At 48.1% G+C, this 23,887-nt stretch overlaps 1 protein-coding gene across 1 annotated transcript in view; it reads right to left on the reverse strand.

The window, feature by feature from the left end:
• Positions 1-15,705: 15,705 nt before the first annotated feature.
• Positions 15,706-23,887, reverse strand: part of LOC129708877 (uncharacterized) — a 44,695-nt gene continuing 36,513 nt past the window's right edge. The window contains exons 7-9 of the mRNA XM_055654924.1: positions 19,980-20,044; positions 17,598-17,648; positions 15,706-15,842 (exon numbers count right to left, since the gene is read on the reverse strand). Coding sequence (XP_055510899.1) covers positions 17,612-17,648; positions 19,980-20,044 — 102 coding nt within the window. The 3' untranslated portion in view covers positions 15,706-15,842; positions 17,598-17,611. The remainder of the gene's footprint in view (positions 15,843-17,597; positions 17,649-19,979; positions 20,045-23,887) is intronic.

Raw genomic sequence — 23,887 nt, forward strand, 5'->3', positions numbered from 1 at the left:
GTAAACTCCTATCTCACCAGGGACTAACTCTACTGAACCATTCTACTGCTTTTTTTAAATTGCTGTTTTTTTCCCTTTTTTCTTCCTCCCACAACATGAAATATGTAAAAGAATATGTGATTCAGTTACATTCTGTTTGTAGTTTGTGGTTTGTTTGTTTGTTTGTTTTCAGATTCAGATTCAGATTCAGAAAAGTTTATTGTCTGTCGTAACAGAAAATCTTCTTTGACGTGGCTCAACATACAGACAAGACAATGTACTGATAAGCAGTCATACAACACAGATTTATGCGAGCACACACACAGTGTGTATCGATCTTAAAAGCAAATATAAAGATTAAAAACTGTAAAAATAGACAAGATAAAAGTTGTGGATACGTGTAAAGTAACAATGCGTCCGGGTTAATTTGTCCATTGTTCATTTTTTATTTAAGCTGTTTATGGCAATGGGTATGACTTTTTTGCACAAAAGTCTGCGAACATTGCCACTTTTCATTTCACTGCACATCTCGTATGTGTATGTGACGAATAGACTTGTCTTGACAGCGCGGAAACGGGCCTTCGGTCCACCCCGTCCTCGGCGACCAGCGATCCCCACACACCAACGCTGCCCGACACACACTAGGGACAATTTACATTGATACCAAGCCATCCTAACCTACAAACCTGTACGTCTTTGGAGTGTGGGAGGAAACCGAAGATCTCTGAGAAAACCCACGCAGGTCACGGGGAGAACGTACAAACTCCATACAGACAGCACCCGTAGTCAGGATCGAACCCGGATCTCTGGCGCTGTGAGGCAGCGACTCTACCACTGCGCCACCGTACCGCCCCCCCCTGGTCTTCCGACACAAAATATTTGTAGCTTCGACCAACCTTTGCCCGCTGGTAATCGTCTTCAGTCACGATCAGCTCACACATGAGATTTCGTTCATTGAATCCCCCGGCTTCTAAGCAGTTCATCAGTAAAATCCAGGTTGGGCAAAAAACAGACACAAAATGCTGGAGTAACTCAGCGGGTCAGGCAGCATCTGTGGAGAACATGGGTTGGGGACGTTTTGGTACGGGTCCCATCTTCCGACTTTATTCTTCAGGTCTGAAGAAAGATCCTGACCCAAAACGTCACCTACCCATGTTCCCCAGAGATGTGTAGGAAGGAACTGCAGATGCTGGTTTACACCGAAGATGGACACAAATTGCTGGAGTAACTCCGCGGGACAGGCAGTATCCACAGATAGAAGGAATGGGCAAAGGTTCGGGTCGAGACCCTTCTTCTGGGGATCTCAGGAGATGCAGTCTGACCTCCTGAGTTACACCAGCTCTTTGTGTCTTTTTGCCAATGCAAGTTGTTCCTCTTCATTCAGTTGTAGCAGAACGGGAATGTAGCAGAGAATAGATGATATCTTCAGATGTTTACAACGTCTCCTTTAAATCTGTTGTTATTTCTGTTTCCACTCAAGAATTGATAGTCAATCTTTGTTGTCACCTCTACAGATGTACAGTGAGATTGGAGACATAGAGTGATACAGTGCGGAAACAGGCCCTTCCGCCCAACTTGCCCACACCGGCCAACATGTCCTAGCTACACTAGTCCCACCAGCCTGCGTTTGGTCCATATCCCTCCAAACCTGTCCTATCCATGTACCTGTCTAACTGTTTCTTAAAATTTAGGACAGTCCCTGCCTTAACTACCTCCTCTAGCATTCTTTCTTTGTGTACAGTTCAGTAGAGCATTGCCGTACAGAAGAGCCCCGATAAGTACAAAGTGTTTGGGAATAGTCGGCTGAGACCGCATGCAAGAGGTGACGTTTTCAAAGTCCAGTCCGGTCCGCGCTCTGGGTCTCCTGGAGCGGGGCCTGATCTAGGCGAGCCCCAGGCTTCTACAGGGCCTACTTCCATCGCCTCTGTCCGGATCGTACCACAAACCCTCGCCCCCCCCTTCCCCCCCCTCGCCCGGCAAAGAACAAGCGAGCGGTCTTCTGAAGCTAGTCTTAGAAAATGGTGCCAAAACCTGGAGACTCTTGACATGCGGCCTCAGTTGACTATTTCTCTGCACTTTGTACTAATTCGTTCTCAAGTATGGCAAAATGACAAAGGGCTTCTTTCTCAAAAAACTAAAATTCAGATGAAGGCAGTGGAAGCTGCAAAGATATATAGTGGGTGTGTAGGAAGGAACTACAGATGTTGGTTCATACCGATTACTGGAGTAATCCCCCTGTCCCACTTGAAAGACCTGAACGGAAACCTCTGGAGACTTTGCGCCGCACCCAAGGTTTCCGTGCGGTCCCCGGAGGTTCCCAGAGGTTTTTGTCCGTCTCCCTACCTGCTTCCACTACCTGCAACCACCGGCAACCACCTGCAACCTCCGGGAACCGCACGGAAACCGTGGGTGGGGCGCAAAGTCTCCAGAGGTTTCCGTTCATGTTTCCTAAGTGGGACAGGGGCATTATAACTCAGCGGGATGGGCAGCATCACTGGGTGGAAGGAATGGGTGACGTTTCGGGTCGAGACCCTTCTTCAGACTGAGAGTCAGGGGAGAGGGAGACACAGAGATAAGGAAGGGTCAGGCGTGCACAGAGGGGGAGGACGTTGCGGAACCCTCGTCGGAGAGAGGAGGAGAACTTCTTCAAAGAAGACACACTGTTCCTTGAGGTTATTTCGCAGTGGAGCTGCTGAAATGTGTGGGACTTTGCAGTGGAGGGGTTGGCTTGGGCAGATTGCCATAGTCAACGAGAAAGGGCAGTCACGGTGGCGCAGCGGTAGAGTTGCTGCCTTACAGCGAATGCAGCGCCGGAGACCTGGGTTCGATCCCCACTACGGGTGCTGTCTGCACAGAGATTGTGCGTTCTCCCCGTGACTGGCGTGGGTTTTCACCGACATCTTCGGTTTCCTCCCACACTCCAAAGACGTACAGTTTTGTAGGTGAATCGTCTAGGTATAAATGTACAAATTGTCCCTGATGTGTGTAGGGTAGTGTTAATATGCGGGGATCGCTGGTCGGCACGGACCCGGTGGACCGAAGGGCCTGTTTCCGCGATGTATCTCTAAACTAAACTAAACTGACAGGATAAAAAATGCCGGAGTCACTCAGCAGGTGAGGCAGCAGCTAAGGAGAGAAGGAATAGGTGATGTTTCAGGTTTCGATATCTATATTTAAGAGGTCCAGGGAGATGTGGCCCCTAAGGGGATCAGGGGGTATGGAGAGAAGGCAGGTACGGGATACAGATGATCGATGTCATATTGGGCGGTGCAGGCTCGAAGGGACAATGGCCTATAGACTAATTTCTATGTTTCTATGTCCTTGAGGTGGCGGGAGGCATACCTTATATGCAATGGAGTGGACAAAATGTGTAAGAAAGAACTGCAGATGCTGGTTAAAATCGAAGGTAGACACAGAATGCTGGAGTAACTCAGCGGGACAGGCAGCATCTATGGAGATAAGGTCTGAAGAAGAATCTCGATCCGAAACGTCGCCAATTCCTTCTCTCCTTAGATGCTGCCTCACCCTTTGAGTTACTCCAGCATTTTGTGTCTACCTTCCATTTTAACCAGTGTCTGCAGTTGTTTCTTGAACTAAAAGGATTACAGCATAATGTCACAGAGAGGAGAGACAGCAAAACAGAGCGTGGGTGGAGAATGCTTCTGCAATGAGTCATGCTTTCACTTGCTCTCATTGTATTTGCACAAAGCAGTCAGACGACCTCACCTCCGTGTTCCTTCTCCCCCCTTCCCTCCTCCCCCACCCCCCCACTGCCTACCAATGTCACAAAGATAGACACAAAATGCTGGAGTAACTCAGTGGGCCAGGCAGCATCCCTGGAGAGAAGGAATGCGTGAACCCTTCTTCAGTCTGAAGAGACAGTCTGTTTGGCATGTTGCCTCTCTCTCCGGTGTAAACCAGCATCTGCACTTCCTTCCAATATCACGAGTTCTATGGGCATTTGGAACTTTTATTTGTAAAGACTGACTGTCGCCAAGGTTTAAAGTTCAGAAAACTTCCTGCAGCCATCCAGCCTCCCACTTTGGGTTAGCAGGGACATACGAGTTGCCATAAAAGCAAACTTGCTCTGTCTGCTTATAACACACGAGCAACGATCCCTAAATCACAGGTACACAAAAAAGCTGGAGAAACTCAGCGGGTGCAGCAGCATCTATGGAGCGAAGGAAATAGGCGACGTTTCGGGCCCGAAACATTGCCTATTTCCATCTAGGGTTTCGGCCCGAAACGTTGCCTATTTCCTTCGCTCCATAGATGTTGCTGCACCTGCTGAGTTTCTCCAGCTTTTTTGTGTACCTTCGATTTTCCAGCATCTGCAGTTCCTTCTTAAACACGATCCCTAAATCACTTCTGGCTCCGATTATCTGTACTATCGAACGTGCCAGGGAAAGATTGGTCTGTTTATTTGATCCGTCGACAGCAATTAGGGCTGAACTAGGTTTTATTTTTCCATTTGCAGGTACAGATTTCTCACGGCTCATACAAAAATCACAACCAGCCACGGTGGCGCAGCGGCAGAGTAATGTCCCTGTCCCACTTAGGAAACCTGAACGTTAACCTGAACGGAAACCTCTGGAGACTTTGCGCCCCACCCAAGGTTTCCATGCGGTTCCCAGAGGTTTTTGTCAGTCTCCCTACCTGCTTCCACTACCCGCAACCTCCGGCAACCACCTGCAACCTCCGGGAACCGCACGGAAACCTTGGGCGGCGCGCAAAGTCTCCAGAGGTTTCCGTTCAGGTTTCCTAAGTGGGACAGGCACTGCCTCACAACGCCAGAGACCCGGGTTCCATCCCGACTACAGGTGCTGTCTGTACGAAGTTTGTACGATCTCCCCGTGACTTGCGTGGGTTTTCCCCAGCGGCTCCGGTTTCCTCCCACAATCCAAAGACCTACTGGCTTGTAGGTTAATTGGCTTTGGTAAAATGGCAAATTGTCCCTAGTGTCCAGAATGATGCTGCTTTAGACCAGTTTAGTTTAGAGATACAGCGCGGAAACGGGCCCTTCGGCCCACCAACCAGCGATCCCCGCACCTTAACTATCCTGCACACACTAGGGAGAATTTACACTTATACCAAGCCAATGAACCTACAAACATGTACGTCTTTAGAATGTGGGGGGAAACCGAACATGGTCACAGGGTCATGTGCTCGGAATTCTTAAGGGGTTGGACAGGCCAGATGCAGGAAGATTGTTCCCAATGTTGGGGAAGTCCAGAACTAGGAGTCACAGTTTAAGGATAAGGGGGAAGTCTTTTAGGACCGAGATGAGAAAATCATTTTTTACACAGAGAGTGGTGAATCTGTGGAATTCTCTGCCACAGTCGAGGCCAGTTCATTGGCTATATTTAAGAGGGAGTTAGATGTGGCCCTTGTGGCTAAAGGATTCAGGGTGTATGGAGAGAAGGCAGGGATGGAATACTGAGTTGGATGATCAGCCATGATCATATCGAATGGCGTTGCAGGCTCGAAGGGCCGAATGGCCTACTGCTGCACCTATTTTCTCTGTTTCTATGTTTCTATGAATTAGGCCATTTGGCCCATCAAGTCTACTCCGCCATTCAATCATGGCTGACCTATCTCTTCCTCCTAACCCCATTCTCCTGCCTTCTCCCAATAGCATCTGACACCTGTACTATTGGGGATGGCTGGTTGGCGTGGACTCGGAGGACAGAGAGAGCCTGTTTTTGCGCTCATAACCTCTTAACCTAAACTTGAACCCTCTCCACTGTTGCTGTGATAATGGCTTTTCCTTTGACATAAGACAGATGTCTTTCTGGGAGACTGAAGACAGGCGATCTTCCTCCAAACTTGGCGCCTCACCTGACACACCCGCACCTGTTCAGTCACGGCGCAGCAGAGATAAAATGCAGAACCACTGTAAACAACTCCAGCACAAAATAACTCTTATCTCAATCTTGCTTCCAACTTTATCTCCCATTTTCAGAGTTATCTTTTGATGTTGCACGCTTCAGCTAACACCCAGAAATACACAATGAATGAAGGGTTGGAAAAGCAGAAGTACGTTGACCTTCATGACAAGGTCATTTGAAGGCAGCAATAGTGGATTGGGATTCGGATTATTATTGTCAAGTGTACCTCGCGAGGTACAGTGAAGGGCTTTTTTTCCGCCTGCTATCCAACAGATCAGATAAAAGCCTGGATAGAGTGGATGTGGGGAGGATGCTTCCACTAACCAGTCAGCGGAAAGATGACACATGATCACAATCGGGCCGACCACAGTGTGCAGATACGTGATAACGGGTATAACAGGAATAATGTTTAGTGCGGGATAAAGTCCGATCAAAGATCGAACAGTGAGAAAGGGCGGTCACGGTGGCGCACCGGTAGAGTTGCTGCCTTACAGCGAATGCAGCGCCGGAGACCCAGGTTCGATTCTGACTACGGGCGCTGTCTGTACGGAGTTTGTGCGTTCTCCCCGTGACCTGCGTGGGTTTTCTCCGGTATCTTCGGTTTCCTCCCACACTCCAAAGACGTACAGTTTTGTTGTTTCATTGGCTATATTTAAGAGGGAGTTAGATGTGGCCCTTGTGACTAAAGGGATCAGAGGGTATGGAGAGAAGGCAGGTACAGGATACTGAGTTGGATGATCAGCCATGATCATATTGAATGGCGGTGCAGGCTCGAAGGGCCGAATGGCCTACTCCTGCACCTATTTTCTATGTTTCTAAGGGTCTCCAATGAGGTAGATAGTGGATGAGGACTTCTCTCTAGCTGTGGTCGGATGGTTCAGTTGCCCGATAACAGCCAGGAAGAAACTGTCCCTGAATCTGGAGGTGTGCGTTTTCATACTATTTCTATTTCTTTTGCCCGATGGGAGAGGGGAGAAGAGGGAGTGGCCGGGGAGTGACTCATCCTTGATTATGTTGGTGGCCTTGCTGAGGCAGCATGAGGTGTAAATGGAGTCATTGGTGATCCCTCGGATGTCTTTATCCCCATTATCCTATCCTATAATCTGTACACTGTGGACGGCTCGCTTGTAGTCAAGATACAAGATAAGATACAAGATACATTTATTTGTCACATATGCCAGTTGGCACAGTGAAATGTAATAACCGTACAGCCATGCAATGAAAATAAAGAACGCAACATAAGAGTTGATAGAATTCAACATAAAACATCCCCACACAGCAGAATCAAAAGTTTCCCACTGTTAAGGAAGGCATCAAAGTCAGTCTCTTCCTCTAATGTATAGTCATGTAGTGTCTTTCTGCTGAATGGATAGCACGCAACAAAAGTTTTTCACTCTACCTCAGTCCACGTGACAATAAACTAAACTAGGCTAAACAACCAGGGTGAACACATTTGGAGTAGGCCCCATGGAACTTAGATGAGGAAAATTACTAGGACCCGAATGGTGGTGAATCTTGGAATCCTCTATGTTGTAGGGATGTGGAGGTTTGATCATCATTTAAAACAGAGACTGGGTGGTTCGTACATTGTACGGAGTTTGTACATTCTCACTGTGACCGCGTAGGTTTTCTCCAGGTGTCATAGAGTCATAGAGTAACACAGGGTAGACAAATATTCTGGAGAAGCTTAGCGGGTGCAGCAGCATCTATGGAGCGAAGGAGATAGGCAACGTTTCGGGCCAAAACCCTTCTTCACTCTGAAGAAGGGTTTCGGCCCAAAACGTTGCCTATCTCCTTCGCTCCTTAGATGCTACTGCACCTGCTGAGTTTCTCCAACATTTTTGTGTACCTTCGATTTTCCGGCATCTGCAGTTCCTTCTTAAAAACATAGAGTAACACAGTGTGGAAACAGGCCCTTCGGCCCAACTCGCCCACACTGACCAACAATGTCCCATCTACCCTAGTCCCACTTGGCTGCGCTTGGTCCTGCCCTGTCCATGTACCTGTCCAACTGTTTCTTAAACGACGGGATAGTCCCAGCTTCAACTACCTCCTCTGGCAGCTTGTTCCACGCACCCACACACTCTGTGGCCGGTTTCCCGCCACACCCCAAAGGCATGAAGGTTTGTCGGTTAATTGGCTTCTGTTAATTGTCCTTAACCGTCACTGTATGTCATGTTGTCACTTGTGGGCGGAGCACCAAGGCAAATGCCTTGTATGTGAATACTTGGCCGATAAACGTATTCATTCATTCCTACACATACAAAGATCCTTGTTCAATCTTGCCCATTGTAGCTCAGAAGATCTATGCTAAGCTTTCATGCCATAAAGTAATTAATGTGGGTTTAAAAACCAGTTACAAGTGTACATTGTTAAGCCCTTCTGACAGTCCTTATCTCTATTCAGCTGAGAACAGCTAAGTTTAGTTCAAGAAGGCCCTTCGGCCCACTGAGTCCATGCCACTTTCACATCCACTCCCTACACACGAGGGACAATTATCAGAGGCCAATTAACCTACAAACCCGTACGTCTTTGGATAGTGGAAGCCGGAGCACCCGGAGGAAACCCTTGCGGCCACAGGGAGAACGTGCAAACTTCACACAGACAGCAGCAGAGGTCGGGATCGAACCGGGGTCTCTGGTGCTGTGAGGTGACAGTTCTACCAGCTGTGCCACCGTGCCGCCCATATGAGGTGGGATCTTATAGAAACTTACAAAATTCTTAAGGGGTTGGACAGGCTAGATGCAGGAAGATTGTTCCCGTTGTTGGGGAAGTCCAGGACAAGGGGTCACAGTTTAAGGATAAAGGGGAAATCTTTTAGTACCGAGATGAGAAAATCATTTTTCACACAGAGAGTGGTGAATCTCTGGAACTCTCTGCTGCAGAAGGTTCATTGGCTATATTTAAGAGGGCCAGTTCATTGGCTATATTTAAGAGGGAGTTAGATGTGGCCCTTGTGGCTAAAGGGATCAGGGGAGTATGGAGAAAAAGCAGGTACAGGATACTGAGTTGGACGATCAGCCATGGTCATATTGAATGGCGGTGCAGGCTCGAAGGGCCGAATGGCCTACTCCTGCACCTATTTTCTATGTTGGCTCCTTCTGTGCGGTTTGCAGGACATCATGACACTCCGAATAATACCATTGCAGTAAAGACACTGATAACTGCCGGAGGTTATTACAGATGTACAATCTTATCCCGGTCTAACAAACTATTCCTGTCAGTCATTGACTCACATCTTTGCCTTGATGTAATAGCGCGGCACGGTGGCGCAGCGGCAGAGTTGCTGCCTTACAGTGCCAAAGACCCGGGTTCGATCCTGACTATGGGTGCTGCCCGTACAGAGTTTGTGACCTGCGTGGGTTTCCCCCAGGCGCTCCAGTTTCCTCCCGCACTCCAAAGAAGTACATGTTTGTAGGCCCATTGGCTTGGTGTACTTGTAAATGGTCTCCAGTGTGTGCAGGATAGTGTTAGTGTACGGGGATCGCTGGTCAGCGCGGACTCGATGGGCAGAAGGGCCTTTTTCTGCATTGTGTCTGTAAACAAAACATAAATGGTCCCAACCCAGAAACGTCACCAATCCATGACCCCCCAGAGATGCTGCCTGACCCGCTGAGTTACTCCAGCATTTTGAGTCTTTCATTTAAACATTGATATGGTACCTGCCCCAACTACCTCCTCTGGCAGCTCATTCTATAAACCCACCGCCCTCTCAGTGAATGATTACTAATCACGGAAGTGATTTGACTGTAAAAATTCCTGAATGGTGCCCGTTTTCTGATTGCTACTGGTTTGTTGAACTGAGCAAAGTCGAAATGATGACATTTCACAGATATTGGCATTCTTTCACCGACCAGCCAACAACATCACAGTCATTAGACCTTGGGTGGGTGGCCCGACTCACGTGGCAGCGGCCTCTGTAGTCCATCTCTCGTTTTTTATTTTTTGTCTCGTTTGAATGTAGTTTAAAGTATTTTTATTTTAACTGGGTATGTGTGTGGGGGCTGGGGAGGTGGGGGGGTGAGCGGAAAGTTTTAAAATCTTTCCCCTGCACGGAGAATCCGACCTTTTCTCTATCGGGTCTCCGTTTTCGTTGGGGCCGAGCGCCGTGGAGCGGCCTCCAACCGGAACGACCTGGGGCTCCAGTCGCGGAGCTGCGGACTTACCCACCATCATGGAGCCGGCCGAGTTCGGAGCGGGAGGAGCGATGGTGGCGCGCTGCTGCGGCCCGAACTCGGAGATCCGGAGGCTACAAACGCAGGTCTGGTGGACGGTAACACCGGGAGCCCGAGGGTCCCTGCTGGGAGACCGCTTTTCGGGGCTTCCGCAACGGCGACTTCTCCCGCCCGAGTTGCGGGGTTGAAAATTACCTGGAGCAGGGCCTTACATCGCCCCGCGTGGCTTTAACAGCCGTGGGACTTGCTAGCGCCCGCCGGGGGCTCCAACACCAAGACCCGAAGCGCAGTCTTGCATCACCCGGCACGGTTTTAATGGCCGTGGGACACTTACCATCGCCCGCCGGGGGCTTTGATTCTGACATCGGGAGGAGAATGAGGAGTGCAGGGGAGAGATAAGACTTTGCCTTCCATCACAGTGAATCTCCTCCTCACTGTGTTGTAAATTGTGTTGTGTCTTGGTTCTTTTTCTTGTGTGTATGACTGCAGAAACCAAATTTCGTTTGAACCTCAATGAGGTTCAAATGACAACAAATAAACTGTAACACTGTAACACTGCTCTCTCTCCCCATCCCCACACTCGCAACAAGGGCAGAGTCCCTCTGGTCCTCACCTTTCACCCCACCAGCCGGCAAATACAACACATAATCCTCCGCCATTTCCGCCACCTCCAACGTGACCCCACCACTCGCCACATCTTCCCATCTCCCCCCTTGTCTGCCTTCCGCAAAGACCGCTCCCTCCGCAACTCCCTTGTCAATTCTTCCCTTCCCTCCCGCACCACCCCCTCCCCGAGTACTTTCCGCTGCAACCGCAAGAAATGCAACACCTGTCCCTTCACCTCCTCCCTCGACTCCATTCAAGGACCCAAGCAATCGTTCCAGGTGCGACAAAGGTTCACCTGCATCTCCTCCAACCTCATCTACTGCGTCCGCTGCTCTAGATGTCAGCTGATTTACATCGGGGAGACCAAGCGCAGGTTGGGCGATCGTTTCGCCGAACACCTCCGCTCGGTCCGCAATAACCAACCTGACCTCCCCGTGGCTCAGCACTTCAACTCCCCCTCCCATTCCCAATCTGACCTCTCTGTCCTGGGTCTCCTCCATTGCCAGAGCGAGCAACAGCGGAAATTGGAGGGACAGCACCTCATATTCCGCCTGGGGACCTTGCGTCCGAATGGCATTAACATTGAATTCTCCCAATTTTGCTAGCCCTTGCTGTCTCCTCCCCTTCCTTAACCCTCTAGCTGTCTCCTCCCACCCTCCTATCAGCCTGCCCTCGGGCTCCTCCTCCTCCCCTTTTCCTTCCTTCTCCCCCCCCCCCCCCCCATCAGTCTGAAGAAGGGTTTCGGCCCGAAACGTTGCCTATCTCCTTCGCTCCATAGATGCTGCTGCACCCGCTGAGTTTCTCCAGCAATTTTATGTACCTTCGATCTTCCAGCATCTGCAGTTCCCTCTTGAACAAATAAATTGTCTCATTGTATCAACATTAAAAATAATGAGTTCATAACCTTTCTCCTTTGGTAAATCAATGATTTCAGTTGAGATTAAGCTGGATGTGTAGGAAGGAACTCCAGATGCTGGTTTACCCCGAAAATACACAACATGCTGGAGTAACTCAGCGGGCCAGGCAGCATCTCTGGAGAGAAGGAATGGGTGATGTTTCAGTTCGAGACCCTTCTTCAGACGGCTTCGGTGTGAATAAGGGTGTTGACCTGAAACATCCCGCTGAGCTACTCCAGCATTTTGTGTCTATCGTCTTGTAATCTCTTATCAGGTTTAAAGTTGTCAGATGAATTGAGACAGTGGGCGATGTTTTATATACTGTTTATACACAGCAAGTAAAAAAGATGCATTGATATATACCACAAGGTAAACTGCGTGATGCTTCGAAGGCTTATTTTGTCAAACTTTTTTTGCAAAGATCTGCACTTAAAAGCCGGCCCCTAGTATTGTCTCAGTAATACAGTCGTTAGGGTAGTAATTACAGCAAGAATATGGTGGCAGTAATTAATTACAGTTCGTTAACTAACAGAGTACATTAAATCGTTAAACACTTGTAAGCTCAGTTAATTTTATTTACATAACGTTGCCGTATTTCAGAGAGTCAAACTGCATTTCAGTTCAGTTTCTTGACACATGTACCGAGGTACAGTGAAAAGCTTTTGTTGCGTGCTAACCAGTCAGCAGAAAGACAATACATGATTACAATCGAGCCGTTTACAGTGTACAGATACATGATAAGGGAACAACATTTAGTGCAAGGTAAAGCCAGCAAAGTCCGAACGTAAAAAATGTGCGGTGGGAGTGGAGATTTAAGAGTGTGATGGTGGATCTGCATCTGTGGGTGGCATGCAAATAGTCGCCTTGGCTCGCTGCCGTCCTGGAAGCAGTAAATCTTGCAAGCATCGTAAATGACATTACAGAGGCCCTGTAAACAGAGACATGGAGACATGCAGCTTTGACCATGGAAACATGCGTCCTTTGCCAGCTGGATTAGTAGATCAATCAACTCGCAAACAGTATTCGACATAATAAAAAGAGGCACGAGTGGGCAGCACAGTGGCTCAGCGGGAGAGTTGCTGCCTCAATAGACAATAGGTGCAGGAGTAGGCCAATCGGCCCTTCGAGCCAGCACCGCCATTCAATGTGATCATGGCTGATCATCTCCAATCAGTACCCTTTTACTGCCTTTTCCCCATATCCCCCGACTCTGCTATTTTTAAGGGCCCCATCTAGCTCTCTCTTGAAAGTATCCAGCAAACCGGCCTCCACCGCCCTCTGAGCCAGAGAATTCCACAGACTCGCCACTCTCAGTGAGAAAAAGCGTTTCCTCGTCTCCGTTCTAAATGGCTTGCTCCTTATTCTTAAACTGTGTGGCCCCTGGTTCTGGACTCCCCGAACATCGGGTACAAGTTTCCCGTCTCTAGTGTGTCTAAGCCCTTAACAATCAGGCCCTCACACCGCCAGAGACCCTGGTTCGATCCCGACTACGGGTGCTGTCTGTAGGGAGTTTGTACATTTTTGCCTGTGAACGCATTGGTGTTCTCCGGGAGTTCCGGATTCCTCCCACAATCCAAAGGCATGCAGGTTTGTAGGTTAATTAGCTTCGGTAAAAATTGTAAATTGTCCCCAATGTGTGTAGGATAGTGCTAGTGTGCGGGGTGATCGCTGGTCGGCACGGACCCGGTGGGCCAAATGGCCTACTTCCATCTCTAAACCTCTAAACTAGAGTAAAATACGTCAATTAAAGTCTAGAGTGGACAATTTGGTCGTCCCAGGACAGGTCTTTCACTTAAAGACCACACATCTAACCTCCCTCTTAAATATAGCCAATGAACTGGCCTAATGAGTTAGAGATTCACCACTCTCGCTAAAGTCTCCTTCAAAATTTCCCCCTAAAATGACAGCGTCCTGGACGCACCCTGTGTTCAGGCAGTTATGCTGCAGAGATGCTGCCGGTCCTGTTGAGTTGCAGCGGGCCAACCTGTCTGGGTGAAACCTGACGCCCTCTAGGAGCATCTTCAGCAACAGGCTGGTTCCACCAAGATGCAGCACAGAATGCCACAGGAGATCCTTCTTCCCTGTGGCTATCAAACTGTACAACTCCTCCCCCCCTACTGAGACCGACTCCCCTCCTCCCCCCTTTGCACGTCCCCAATCCTTTCTACTCACCACTTTAATTTCATGTTTCATGTATTTTCATGACTGCTGGCTGAAGACCAATTTCACCTCCTGGGATAAATAAAGGTCTATCGTATCGTATCGAGTTGCTCCAGCACTTTGTGTCTACCCGCACTATACTATCTCCTATGTTCTAATAAGGTCTTGCTCATCTGAACATTGACATGGGGACGGCTATTTGACATGTTCATGGACTTTCAATTCATTTCTGGGGCTGAGCTTCAGTGAGCAGCCCCTCAATAATCACAGCAGTTTTATGCAAGCAATCCAAGTACAATATATTACAATCACTGACTACTACCTGGCCTTGTACCACACAGTGTTATGTGGACTGTTGTAGTCATACAGCCACCATGTAGGGTTCCACATTCACCATTGAGATATCTTCACGTTTCAATGTAACATCCACTCAACTCCTGTGGATTCAAACCCATCTCGTGCAACTCTTCCACAAAAGGCAACCACCCATTCCACACACTTATCCGGTCAACCTTCCCTGGCTGGCTTCTGATGCGTTAAGGTTCTTCCTTAAGTGAGGAAGTCCTCAAGATGTAGTCTTTAAGCCCCTGTCCCACTTAGGAGACCTAGACAGCAACCTCTGGTGACCTTGCCCGCCACCAAAGGTTCCCATGAGGTTTTGGTCACTCTCCCTAATGGTCGAAAGTGGTTTCCGCGTGGTCGAGGCTTCATCTAGGTCGCTGCTATTTTTTCATCATGATTAAAAACCAGCCTCCATTAAAAATAGGTTGGCATTTTAAAAATCGATAATTTTTTAGTTGAAGCCGGTTTTCTTCATAGTTGAGGAAGGTTTTCAACATATGTGTGGGAGGTGGTAGGAGGTTGCGGGTCACCTCGACCTTGATTTTTTTTTGGGTGGCGGGCAAGGTCACCAGAGGTTGCTGTTTAGGTCTCCTAAGTGGGACAGGGGCTTTAGTTAGCAACACCCCAGGTAACTGAAGTATAACCTCCCTACTTCGGTGCAGGAAGGAACTGCAGACGCTAGTTTAAACCGAAGAATATCACATAAAGATGGAGTAACTCAGCGGGTCAGGCAGCATCTCTAGGAGACCCATCTTTTCAGAAGGCCCATCTTTTGTGTCTACGCTATGCCTCACCTACACTAGTCCTACCTGCCCGCGTTTGCCCCATATCCCTCTAAACCTGTCCTATCCATGGACCTGTGCAAACATCTTTGTTTTTGTTCATATCCCATGGCGTTGGGAACAATTCCCATCTCAAATCAGCGAGCGTGTACCTCTTTTGGACAGAACATCTTGGCAACTTTATAAAAATTACTTTAAAAAAAATAATTAAGGAAAGCCTAGAATTCACACTTCACATCATAGCGGCAAGGTTGTTTAACTGTTCACAGTCATATACAGGCACAAAAGTGCATAAAAGCAGAGTTTTAAAATACTCGCCTTCATCAACTTAATTCTACTAGTGGTAGATACTTATAATAGAGGTGCAGTAACATTGATTCTATAGCCTCTAATTAAGCACGAGGACATTTTTGGCCAGCTCTATAACGTCCCATTGAATGCTCCGGGTTTGCTGTTGGTTAGGAATGACTAGGTGACTGGGAATTAGTGGTAGGAAAGTGATATGGCACCGTGAAGATATATACTATCATGGCATGCTCAATAATTTGTGACTTGGGGAAGTCCCTATCTCCGCCAACTCTTGCTTTGGACTGCATCCCACATGTTAAAAACAACTCGTGTTTCTTAACGTGAAAAGATAACTCGCACTCAGAGTCCAATCGTTTTGCAGATACCAATCTGGCTCCTAAAGTCCGTTTAAGCCCAGAACATCGGATGAACAGTGCAAGATTTTGAGTCGCGGTTTCTTGCAAAGAAGAGGAGCCTTCTCCGTGCGTCCCAGTTTCACACGTCGGGTGGGTAAAGAAACAGCTGGATCCTCGTTTGCTTGTGCTTCAGTTCTGTAACTATCTGGGTCGAGGCAAGGAGGAGAGGGTTCGTAGCCTGCACGGAATTCAGGAAGAAAAGCTTATCCCAGGGGAACTCATGGAACTTCCAACATCCATCAATAGCTTGGGGGAAAAACTGCAAACCGACTGCTTCATAGAAGCCAAATACTTCCGAATTCCTTAGTATCTGCAAACACAAAGTCAAGAAATTAGCTTTGATTATGGAGCAGAGGATTTGTGGCACATAAGGAGAATTTAAGATACTGAGATCTTTCTCCTCTTAATCAACATGGCTTGAGCCATAGTGTGGAAACAGGCCCTTCGGCCCAACTTGCCCACACGGGCCAACATGTCCCATCTACACTAGTCCCACCTGCCCGTGTTTGGTCCATATCTCTCCAAACCTGTCCTATCCATGTACCTGCCTAAATGTTCCTTAAACGTTGCGATAGTCCCTGCGTTTAAGGATAGAGGGATAGAGCATGGGAACAGATTAAGAAAGAACTGCAGATGCTGGTAAAATCGAAGGTAGACAAACTGCTGGAGAAACTCAGCAGGTGAGGCAGCATCTATGGAGCGAATGAATAGATGACGTTTCGGGAGACCCTAAATGTCACCTATTCCATCGCTCCATAGACGCTGCCTCACCCGCTGAGTTTCTCCTGCATTTTTGTCTACCAGCATGGGGACAGGCACTTTGGCCCACTGAGTCCACAGTAATCACCAACCATTAATCCAACCAAACTCTTTTAATCAATCCATATTATTGTCACTAATTCTAGCACTCGCTCACAGACAATGGGTTTAGTTTTAGTTTAGAGATAGTTTGGTTCAGTTTCGTTTATTTTCACGTGTCACATTCTTCAGACTGATGTCGAGAGGGGGGGGGGCGGGAAAGAGAAAAGAAATAGGCGGTGATAATAGGACTTGAGGGAGAAGGGAGGGAGAGGGGAAGGAGGGAGAAAGCAAGGGCATTCTAAAATTAGAGTGGTCAATGTTCATACCTCTGGGGTGCAAAATATCCAAGTGAAATATGAGATGCTGTTCCTTGTGCTGGACCTCACTCATTGAAACATGAGCTATGTCGCCCGGTACAATTTGCAGCCATTTATGTACCTTTGTTTAATGCATTTACTCTTGCAGTGTGGGATACAGCGCGGTGAATTTGATCACAACCACACTTAATGGGATACTGACCAGATATGGACTGAGGTATTGATATTGGCCAGGAGACCTGGCATCTGCCCTTTGGCACACTTTACTTGCAAGGGTAGACAGTTCAAATATTGACAGTCCTCAGTTCAATGTTGTAACTGAAGTGGTTTAGAGAATGGTTAGGGCAGCACGTTAGCTCAGCGGTAGAGTCGCTGCCTCACAGCGCCAGAGACCCGGGTTCGATCCTGACTACGGGTGCTGTCTGTGTGGAGTTTGTATGTCCTCCGCGTGCGTTTTCCCCGGGTGCTCCGGTTTACTCCAACACTCCAAAGACGTACAGGCCTGTAGGCTTATTGGGGTTTTGGTGAAATTGTAAATTGTCCCAGTGTGCGTGGGACAGTGCTAGTGTACCGGGATCGCTGGTCGGCACGGACTCGGTGGGCCGAAGGGCCTGTTTCTGCGCTGTGTCGCTAAACTATGCCATATCTCTCTCTACATCATCATCTATATAACTCATTTCCCTTTCCCCCTGACTCTTAGTCTGAAGAAGGGTCTCGACCCGAAACATCACCAATTGCTTTTATCCAGACACGCTCCCTGACCCGCTGAGTTACTCCAGCTTTTTGTGTCTGTCTGCAAACTAAAAGGAATCTGACTTCCTGTTTTTGTGTGGAAAATTGCTGATGTTATCTGCACAATGACTCAAACACGGGCGAGCACTCACTCACCCTCAGATGTTACCTTGCCCACGGGAGTTATTTATACGCAAAGCTTTGCAAACACTCACCACTCTGTGTTCCTTTACAGTTCGTAATGGAGATCGTCCAGAGAGTTGTCGCTGTAAAGTGAAAGTTGTTAAAGATTAACTGTGAATCAGCAGACTGTGAATCGTTACTAAACTCAATGTGTGGGAAGGTTTTATTTTGCACTTTTTCAGTTTATTTATTCATTTAAAAAAAATTTTTTAAATTTTATTTATTAGAAGTACAATACAGTGGTACCTTTTTCCAGGTTCCCAAAATTATGTTAACATAATACATTCCCTGTACAACTTCCTTTTTTAAAAAAAAAAGAGAGAAATAAGAAAGAAAGAGATAGTAAAGAATATATGCCGGTTTAGACTGAAGATAGACGCAACATGCTGGAGTAACTCAGCGGGTCAGGCAGCATTTGGATTTTATTTTAGAGATACAGTGTGGAAATAAGCCCTGCCTGTTTGTACGTCAATTGACTTCAGTAAAAATGTTAATTTGTCCCTAGTGAGTGGGATAGAGCTAGTGTGCTGGTGATCATTGGTTGGATGTAGACACAAAAATACTGGAGAAACTCAGCGGGAGAGGCAGCATCTCTGGAGAGAAGGAATGGGTGACGTTTCGGGTCGAGACCCTTTTACAGACTGGAATAAATAACGTTTCGGGTCAAGACCCTTCTTCAGGCTGAGAAGAAGGGTTTCAACCTGAAGCATCACCCATTCTTCACTTTGCCATCATCTACAGTTCCTTCCTACACAATTGCACCTGTTAAATCACAGTGGGAGGCCTCTTAAGACATTTGCTCTGGAAACTGACAAAGCAAATCTCTTCTATTGACACTTGTAAAATACTTTATCAAACATTGTAACACTCATTGATACTTTACAGTATTGGGATTATCCATTGGATGTGGGGGGGTTCTGATCCTGTACCATTGTACATGTATCAGCAATGTTTAGTTTGGGCAGGTTTGGAGGGATATGGACCATGCACAGGCTACCCGGGTCTAGTGTAGCTGGGACATGTTGGCCAGTGTGTGCAAGTTAGGCTGAAGGGCCTGTTTCCACAATGTATCACTCTATGACTCTACAGGGGAAGACAGTAAATAAATGAACAAGGAATAGGGCAGCAGGGTGGCGCAGCAGTAGAGTCGCAGTAGAGCAGCGTCGGAGACCCGGGTTCGATCCCGACTACAGACGCTATCTGTACAGAGTTTGTACGTTCTCCCCATGACCGCGTGGGTTTTCTCCAAGATCTTCGGTTTCCTCCCACACTCCAAAGACGTACATATGTAGGTAAACTGGCTTGGGTAAATGTAAAAATAGCTCCGAGTGTGTGTGTAGGATGTGCGAGGATCGCTGGTCGGCACGGACTCGGTTGGTCGAAATGCATGTTTCCGCTCTGTATCTCTAAACTAAATTATATGGCAACAAATGAATTCCCTTTGTGCCTCCACATGTATCTTATACACTGTAAATGGATTGATTTTAATCATGTATTGTCTTTCTGCTGACAAAAACTTTTCACTGTACCTCGGTACACGTGACAATAAACTAAACTGAACTGAGATGCTGCTTGATCCCTTTGAGTTCTTCCAGAGGGTTTTTTTTTTTGCTGCACATTACATGATCTGCAATCTTTGTAGTGGCATTGATTAAGAAATGTTCGTGCGAGTCAACCCTCATTGAAAATGGTCACTTAGGAATTAAGAAGGTTATTGGCTGCAACCTTCCCTCCATTGACGAACTGTACACTGCAAGGAGCAGGAAACGAGCGGGTAAGATCATCTCTGACCCCTCTCACCCTGGCCACAAACTCTTTGAATCACTTCCCTCTGGAAGGCAACTCCAGACTGTCAAAGTTGCCACAAGCCAGTCATAAAAACAGCTTTTTTTCCCCCACGAGTAGTAGCTCTACTCAATAACTAAAAATCTGTAGCCTCCTTTTGCTCTGGTATTTTATTTAACTCGCATGTTTAATCAATAATGTTTTATTATTAATGTTTAATGTTTTATGTGTCATTCCTAACTGCCACTGTATGTCATGTGGGTGCAGCAGCATCTATGGAGCGAAGGAGATAGGCAACGTTTCGGGCCGAAACCGAAGGGTTTCGGCCCGAAACTTTGCCTATCTCCTTCGCTCCATAGATGCTGCTGCACCCGCTGAGTTTCTCCAGCATTTTTGTGTACCTTCGATTTTCCAGCATCTGCAGTTCCTTCTTAAACACTGTATGTCATGTTATCACTTGCGGGCGGAGCACCAAGGCAAATTCCATGTATGTGAATACTTAGCCAATAAACTTATTCATTCATTCATTTATTCAAACGGTTTATAGGCTGCTGTCAGGAATGGAACTCTTGCATAAACTGGGAACTGCCAGTAAAGAACTGGCAGCAGCAAAGTGGGTGAACTCCTACCTGTTGCCTGGATGGGGACCTGGAGCGTGGTAGTCTCTGGGCCATCCGTGGGCCATCCTCCAATTCTGCAAGAGACAGACACACGATTTTATTATTGAGACACAAGAGATTGCAAATGCTGGAATCTAGAGCTGAAGAATCAAACTGCTCAGTTTAGTTTGGTTTGGAGGGACAGCGCGGAAACAGGCCATTCGGCCCACCGACTCCGCACAGACTAGCAATCACCCCGTACACTAGCACTATCCCACCCACACGCTAGAGACCATTTACAATCCGTAGCCAATTGGAGTGTGGGCGGAAACTGGTGCACCCGGAGGAAACCCACAAGGTCATAAGGAGAATGTACAAACTCCGTACAGACGGCATCCCATGGTCAGGATTGAACCCGGGTCTCTGCCGCTGTAATGCCCCTGACCCACCTAGGAAACCTGAACGGAAACCTCTGGAGACTTTGCGCCCCACCCAAGGTTTCCGTGCGGTTCCCGGAGGTTGCAGGTGGTTGCAGGTAGTGGAAGCAGGTAGGGAGACTGACAAAAACCTCCAGGAACTGCGCGGAAACCTTGGGTCCAGCAAAGTCTCCAGAGGTTTCCGTTCAGGTTTCCCAAGTGGGACAGGGGCATAAGGCAGCAACTCTTCTGCTGTGCCACCCTGCCGCCCCATTCTGGAGACATTAAGATTGAGGATATTCTAATGGTTGCATTTCCGTCTTTTACCTTTAATATTCATCACGTTAGGACAATTAACCTACAGACCCGCACGTCTTTGTGATGTGGGAGGAAATCTCCGTGGCTCCGTCGCACAGCTGTGGAGTTGCTGCCACACAGTGTCAGGTTCCCAGGTTCGATCCTGACTACGGGTGCGGTCTGGACTCAGTTTGTACGTTCTCCCCGTGACCTGCTTGGGCTTTCTCCGGGTGCTCCAGTTTCCTCCCACACTCCAAAGATGTGCAGGTTTGTAGGTTAGTTGGCTTGGTGTAATTGTAAATCATCCCTAATGTGTGTGGGATGGTGTAAGTGGTGTAATAGTTAGTATTCAACCCGGGAGGCTGGCACAGTAAGGAAGCAGGTCTACTGCTGTACCATTGTGCCACCCTAATGGTCAAATCAGCAAAGGAACAGAATGTATAAAACACAAAGTGCTGGAGTAACTCAGCAGGTGAGGTAGCATCTTGTAGAGTTATACAGCATGGAAACAGGTCCTTCGGCCCAACTTGCCCACACCAACCAACACGGCCCATCTACACCAGTCCCACCTGCCTGCATTTGGCCCATATCCCTCCAATGAATGGACCTGTCTAAATGTTTCTTAAACAATGCGATAGTACCTGCCTCAACTACCTCCTCCGGGAGCTCGTTCCATACACCCACCACCCTTTGTGTAAAAAGGCTGCCCCTCGGGTTCGTTTTTAAAAATAAGTTTAGCTTAGAGAAACAGCGCCCACTAAGTCTGCACCAAGCAGCCACCCCCGCTCATTAACACTATCCTACACACACACCAGGGACAATTTTACATTTACACCAAGCCAATTAACCTACAAACCTGTACGTCTTTGGAGTGTAGGAGGAAACTGAAGATCTCGGAGGAAACCCACCCAGGTCACGCAAGAGAACGTGCAAACTCTGTACTGTCAAGCAGCAATAGCTAGGAGTGAACCCAGATCTCTGGCGCTGTGAGGCAGCAACTCTACTGCTGCGCCACCATCTGCAGTTCATTCCAACACATTTCACGAGGGGAGACCTCTTCAGACTGATGTGCAGGAAGGAACTGCAGATGCTGGTTTGAACCGAAGATAGGCACAAAATGCTGGAGTAACTCAGCGGGCCAGGGTGACGTTTCGGGTCGAGACCCTTCTTCAGACTGATGCCAGGGGAGTGGGTGGTACAGAGATAGAATGTTGTCAGAGACAGTCAGACTGGTGGGAGGGGAGGGGGATGGAGAGAGAGAAATGTCAAAGCAAGGGTTACTTGAAGTTAGAGAAGTCAATGTTCACACCACTGGAGTGAAAGCTGCCCAAGCAAAATATGAGGTGCGGTTCCTCCAATTTGCGCTGGGTCTCACTCTGACAATGGAGGAGGCCCAGGACAGAAAGGTCAGTGCGGGAATGGGAAGGGGAGTTAAAGGTGTTGAGCAACCGGGAGATCAGGTAGGTCTATGCAGATCTGGTGTTGGGGAAAGGTTGTTTCCACAGTTCCTTCTGCTCCGCAGCCCAGCAGGTTGGAACAGGCCAAGTTGCGTGTTTGTCATGGAACTTGCATAGGCTTGCATGACGAGCCGACAGGCTGGTGTTGCAACCTGCCTTCTGCGGCCACTCCACCCACACCACAACAAAACCAGACAGTGATCCACAAATCCTTTTTCCATGACATAAACTCCAGATTTCCCCACACAGCCTCTGTGAAGGTTGGACGTTTAAGAAAGAACTGCAGATGCTGGAAAAATCGAAGGTAGACAAAAATGCTAGAGAAACGCAGCGGGTGAGGCAGCGTCTATGGAGCGAAGGTTAAACCACTGGGTTAGATCCCTTCGAGACTGCAGCTCATTGCCTCTGGGCCTGAAGGATACGGGTTCGAATCCACCTCCAGCTGATGAGCACCAACGCTCAGTGTCAGCGCACTTTTAAGGCTGTGGGAGATAGGCCATTCAGCCCAGCGAGACTGCTCCACTATTCAACAATGTCATCTCTGGGTGCCCGCTCTACCACCCAGCAAATGGAGCTCAGGGCCTGGCAGACATTGACGCCAACAACCTGGCTGCTCAACACCCAGCGTGAGATCTAACTATTCCTTTGGTTTATTTATGTTTCATTCGCAAGAAGAAGATGACTGATCTATCTTTCCCATTTAACCCCATTCTCCTGCCTTCTCCCCGTAACCTTTGACGCCCATTCTAATCAAGAACGTATTATAAGTTGATGCTCGTAAGTCATAGAGGCAGATTTGGGCCATTCGGCCCACTCCGCTATTCAATCATGGCTGATCTATCTTTCCTGCTCAACCCCACTCCCCTGCCTTCTCTCCGTAACCTTTGACACCCTTACCAATCAAGGACCTATCATAGTGTTTAAGAGGGAACTGCAGATGCTGGAGAATCGAAGGTTACACAAAAAAGCTGGAGAAACTCAGCGGGTGCAGCAGCATCTATGGAGCGAAGGAAATAGGCAACGTTTCGGGCCGAAACGTTGCCTATTTCCTTCGCTCCATAGATGCTGCTGCACCCGCTGAGTTTCTCCAGCTTTTTTGTGTAACCAAGGACCTATCATAGGTGCATGTACATCAGTTCTGGGAGCAGAGTAGGCCATTTGGCCCATCGAGTCTGCTCCACCATTCTATTGTGGCTAATATATTTTTCCCCCACAACCCCACTCCCCTGCCTTCTCCCCGTAACCTTTGACACTCTAACTAATCAAGAACCCATCGACCTCGACGTAAAAACAGAAACAATGACGGCCTCCACCGGCTCCACATTGTGTGCTGCAGGCTCGGAGTATTTCAGTTTTTATCTCTTTGATCATCTGTCCTCAGGCTTTAAACTGTTTTTCATGGCGCTACTTCAAACAAATGTATGGGAGTGGCATTTGGGAGCTATTGTCCTGCACGGGAAGGTAGACGCCTCCGCCCCCATGAGTCTCGAGCAGATGGGGCTCGTCAGCCTGGGAAGGCAGTCCATCTAGGAGAGGGAAAACTCTACTGCCTTGTGGCCATATCCAAGTCATGGAAAAGGTTCCTGGAGGAAACGTCAAGAAAATCCGCAGTCGGAGCCCCTAAGGCAGTTTGTCGTTGTCTACAACCTCCCTCGGGCAGCTCCTGTGATGGCGCTGGTGCCAAACTGTAACGGCCCTGCTGTTCCTTTGGATCGATCAGCGACGTTGGGAGAGGGGGGGGGGGGGAACGTGCTGCATAGGCAACAGC

Source organism: Leucoraja erinacea, chromosome 24, assembly GCF_028641065.1.
Source record: "Leucoraja erinacea ecotype New England chromosome 24, Leri_hhj_1, whole genome shotgun sequence".
NCBI classification, from domain to species: Eukaryota; Metazoa; Chordata; class Chondrichthyes; order Rajiformes; family Rajidae; genus Leucoraja; species Leucoraja erinaceus.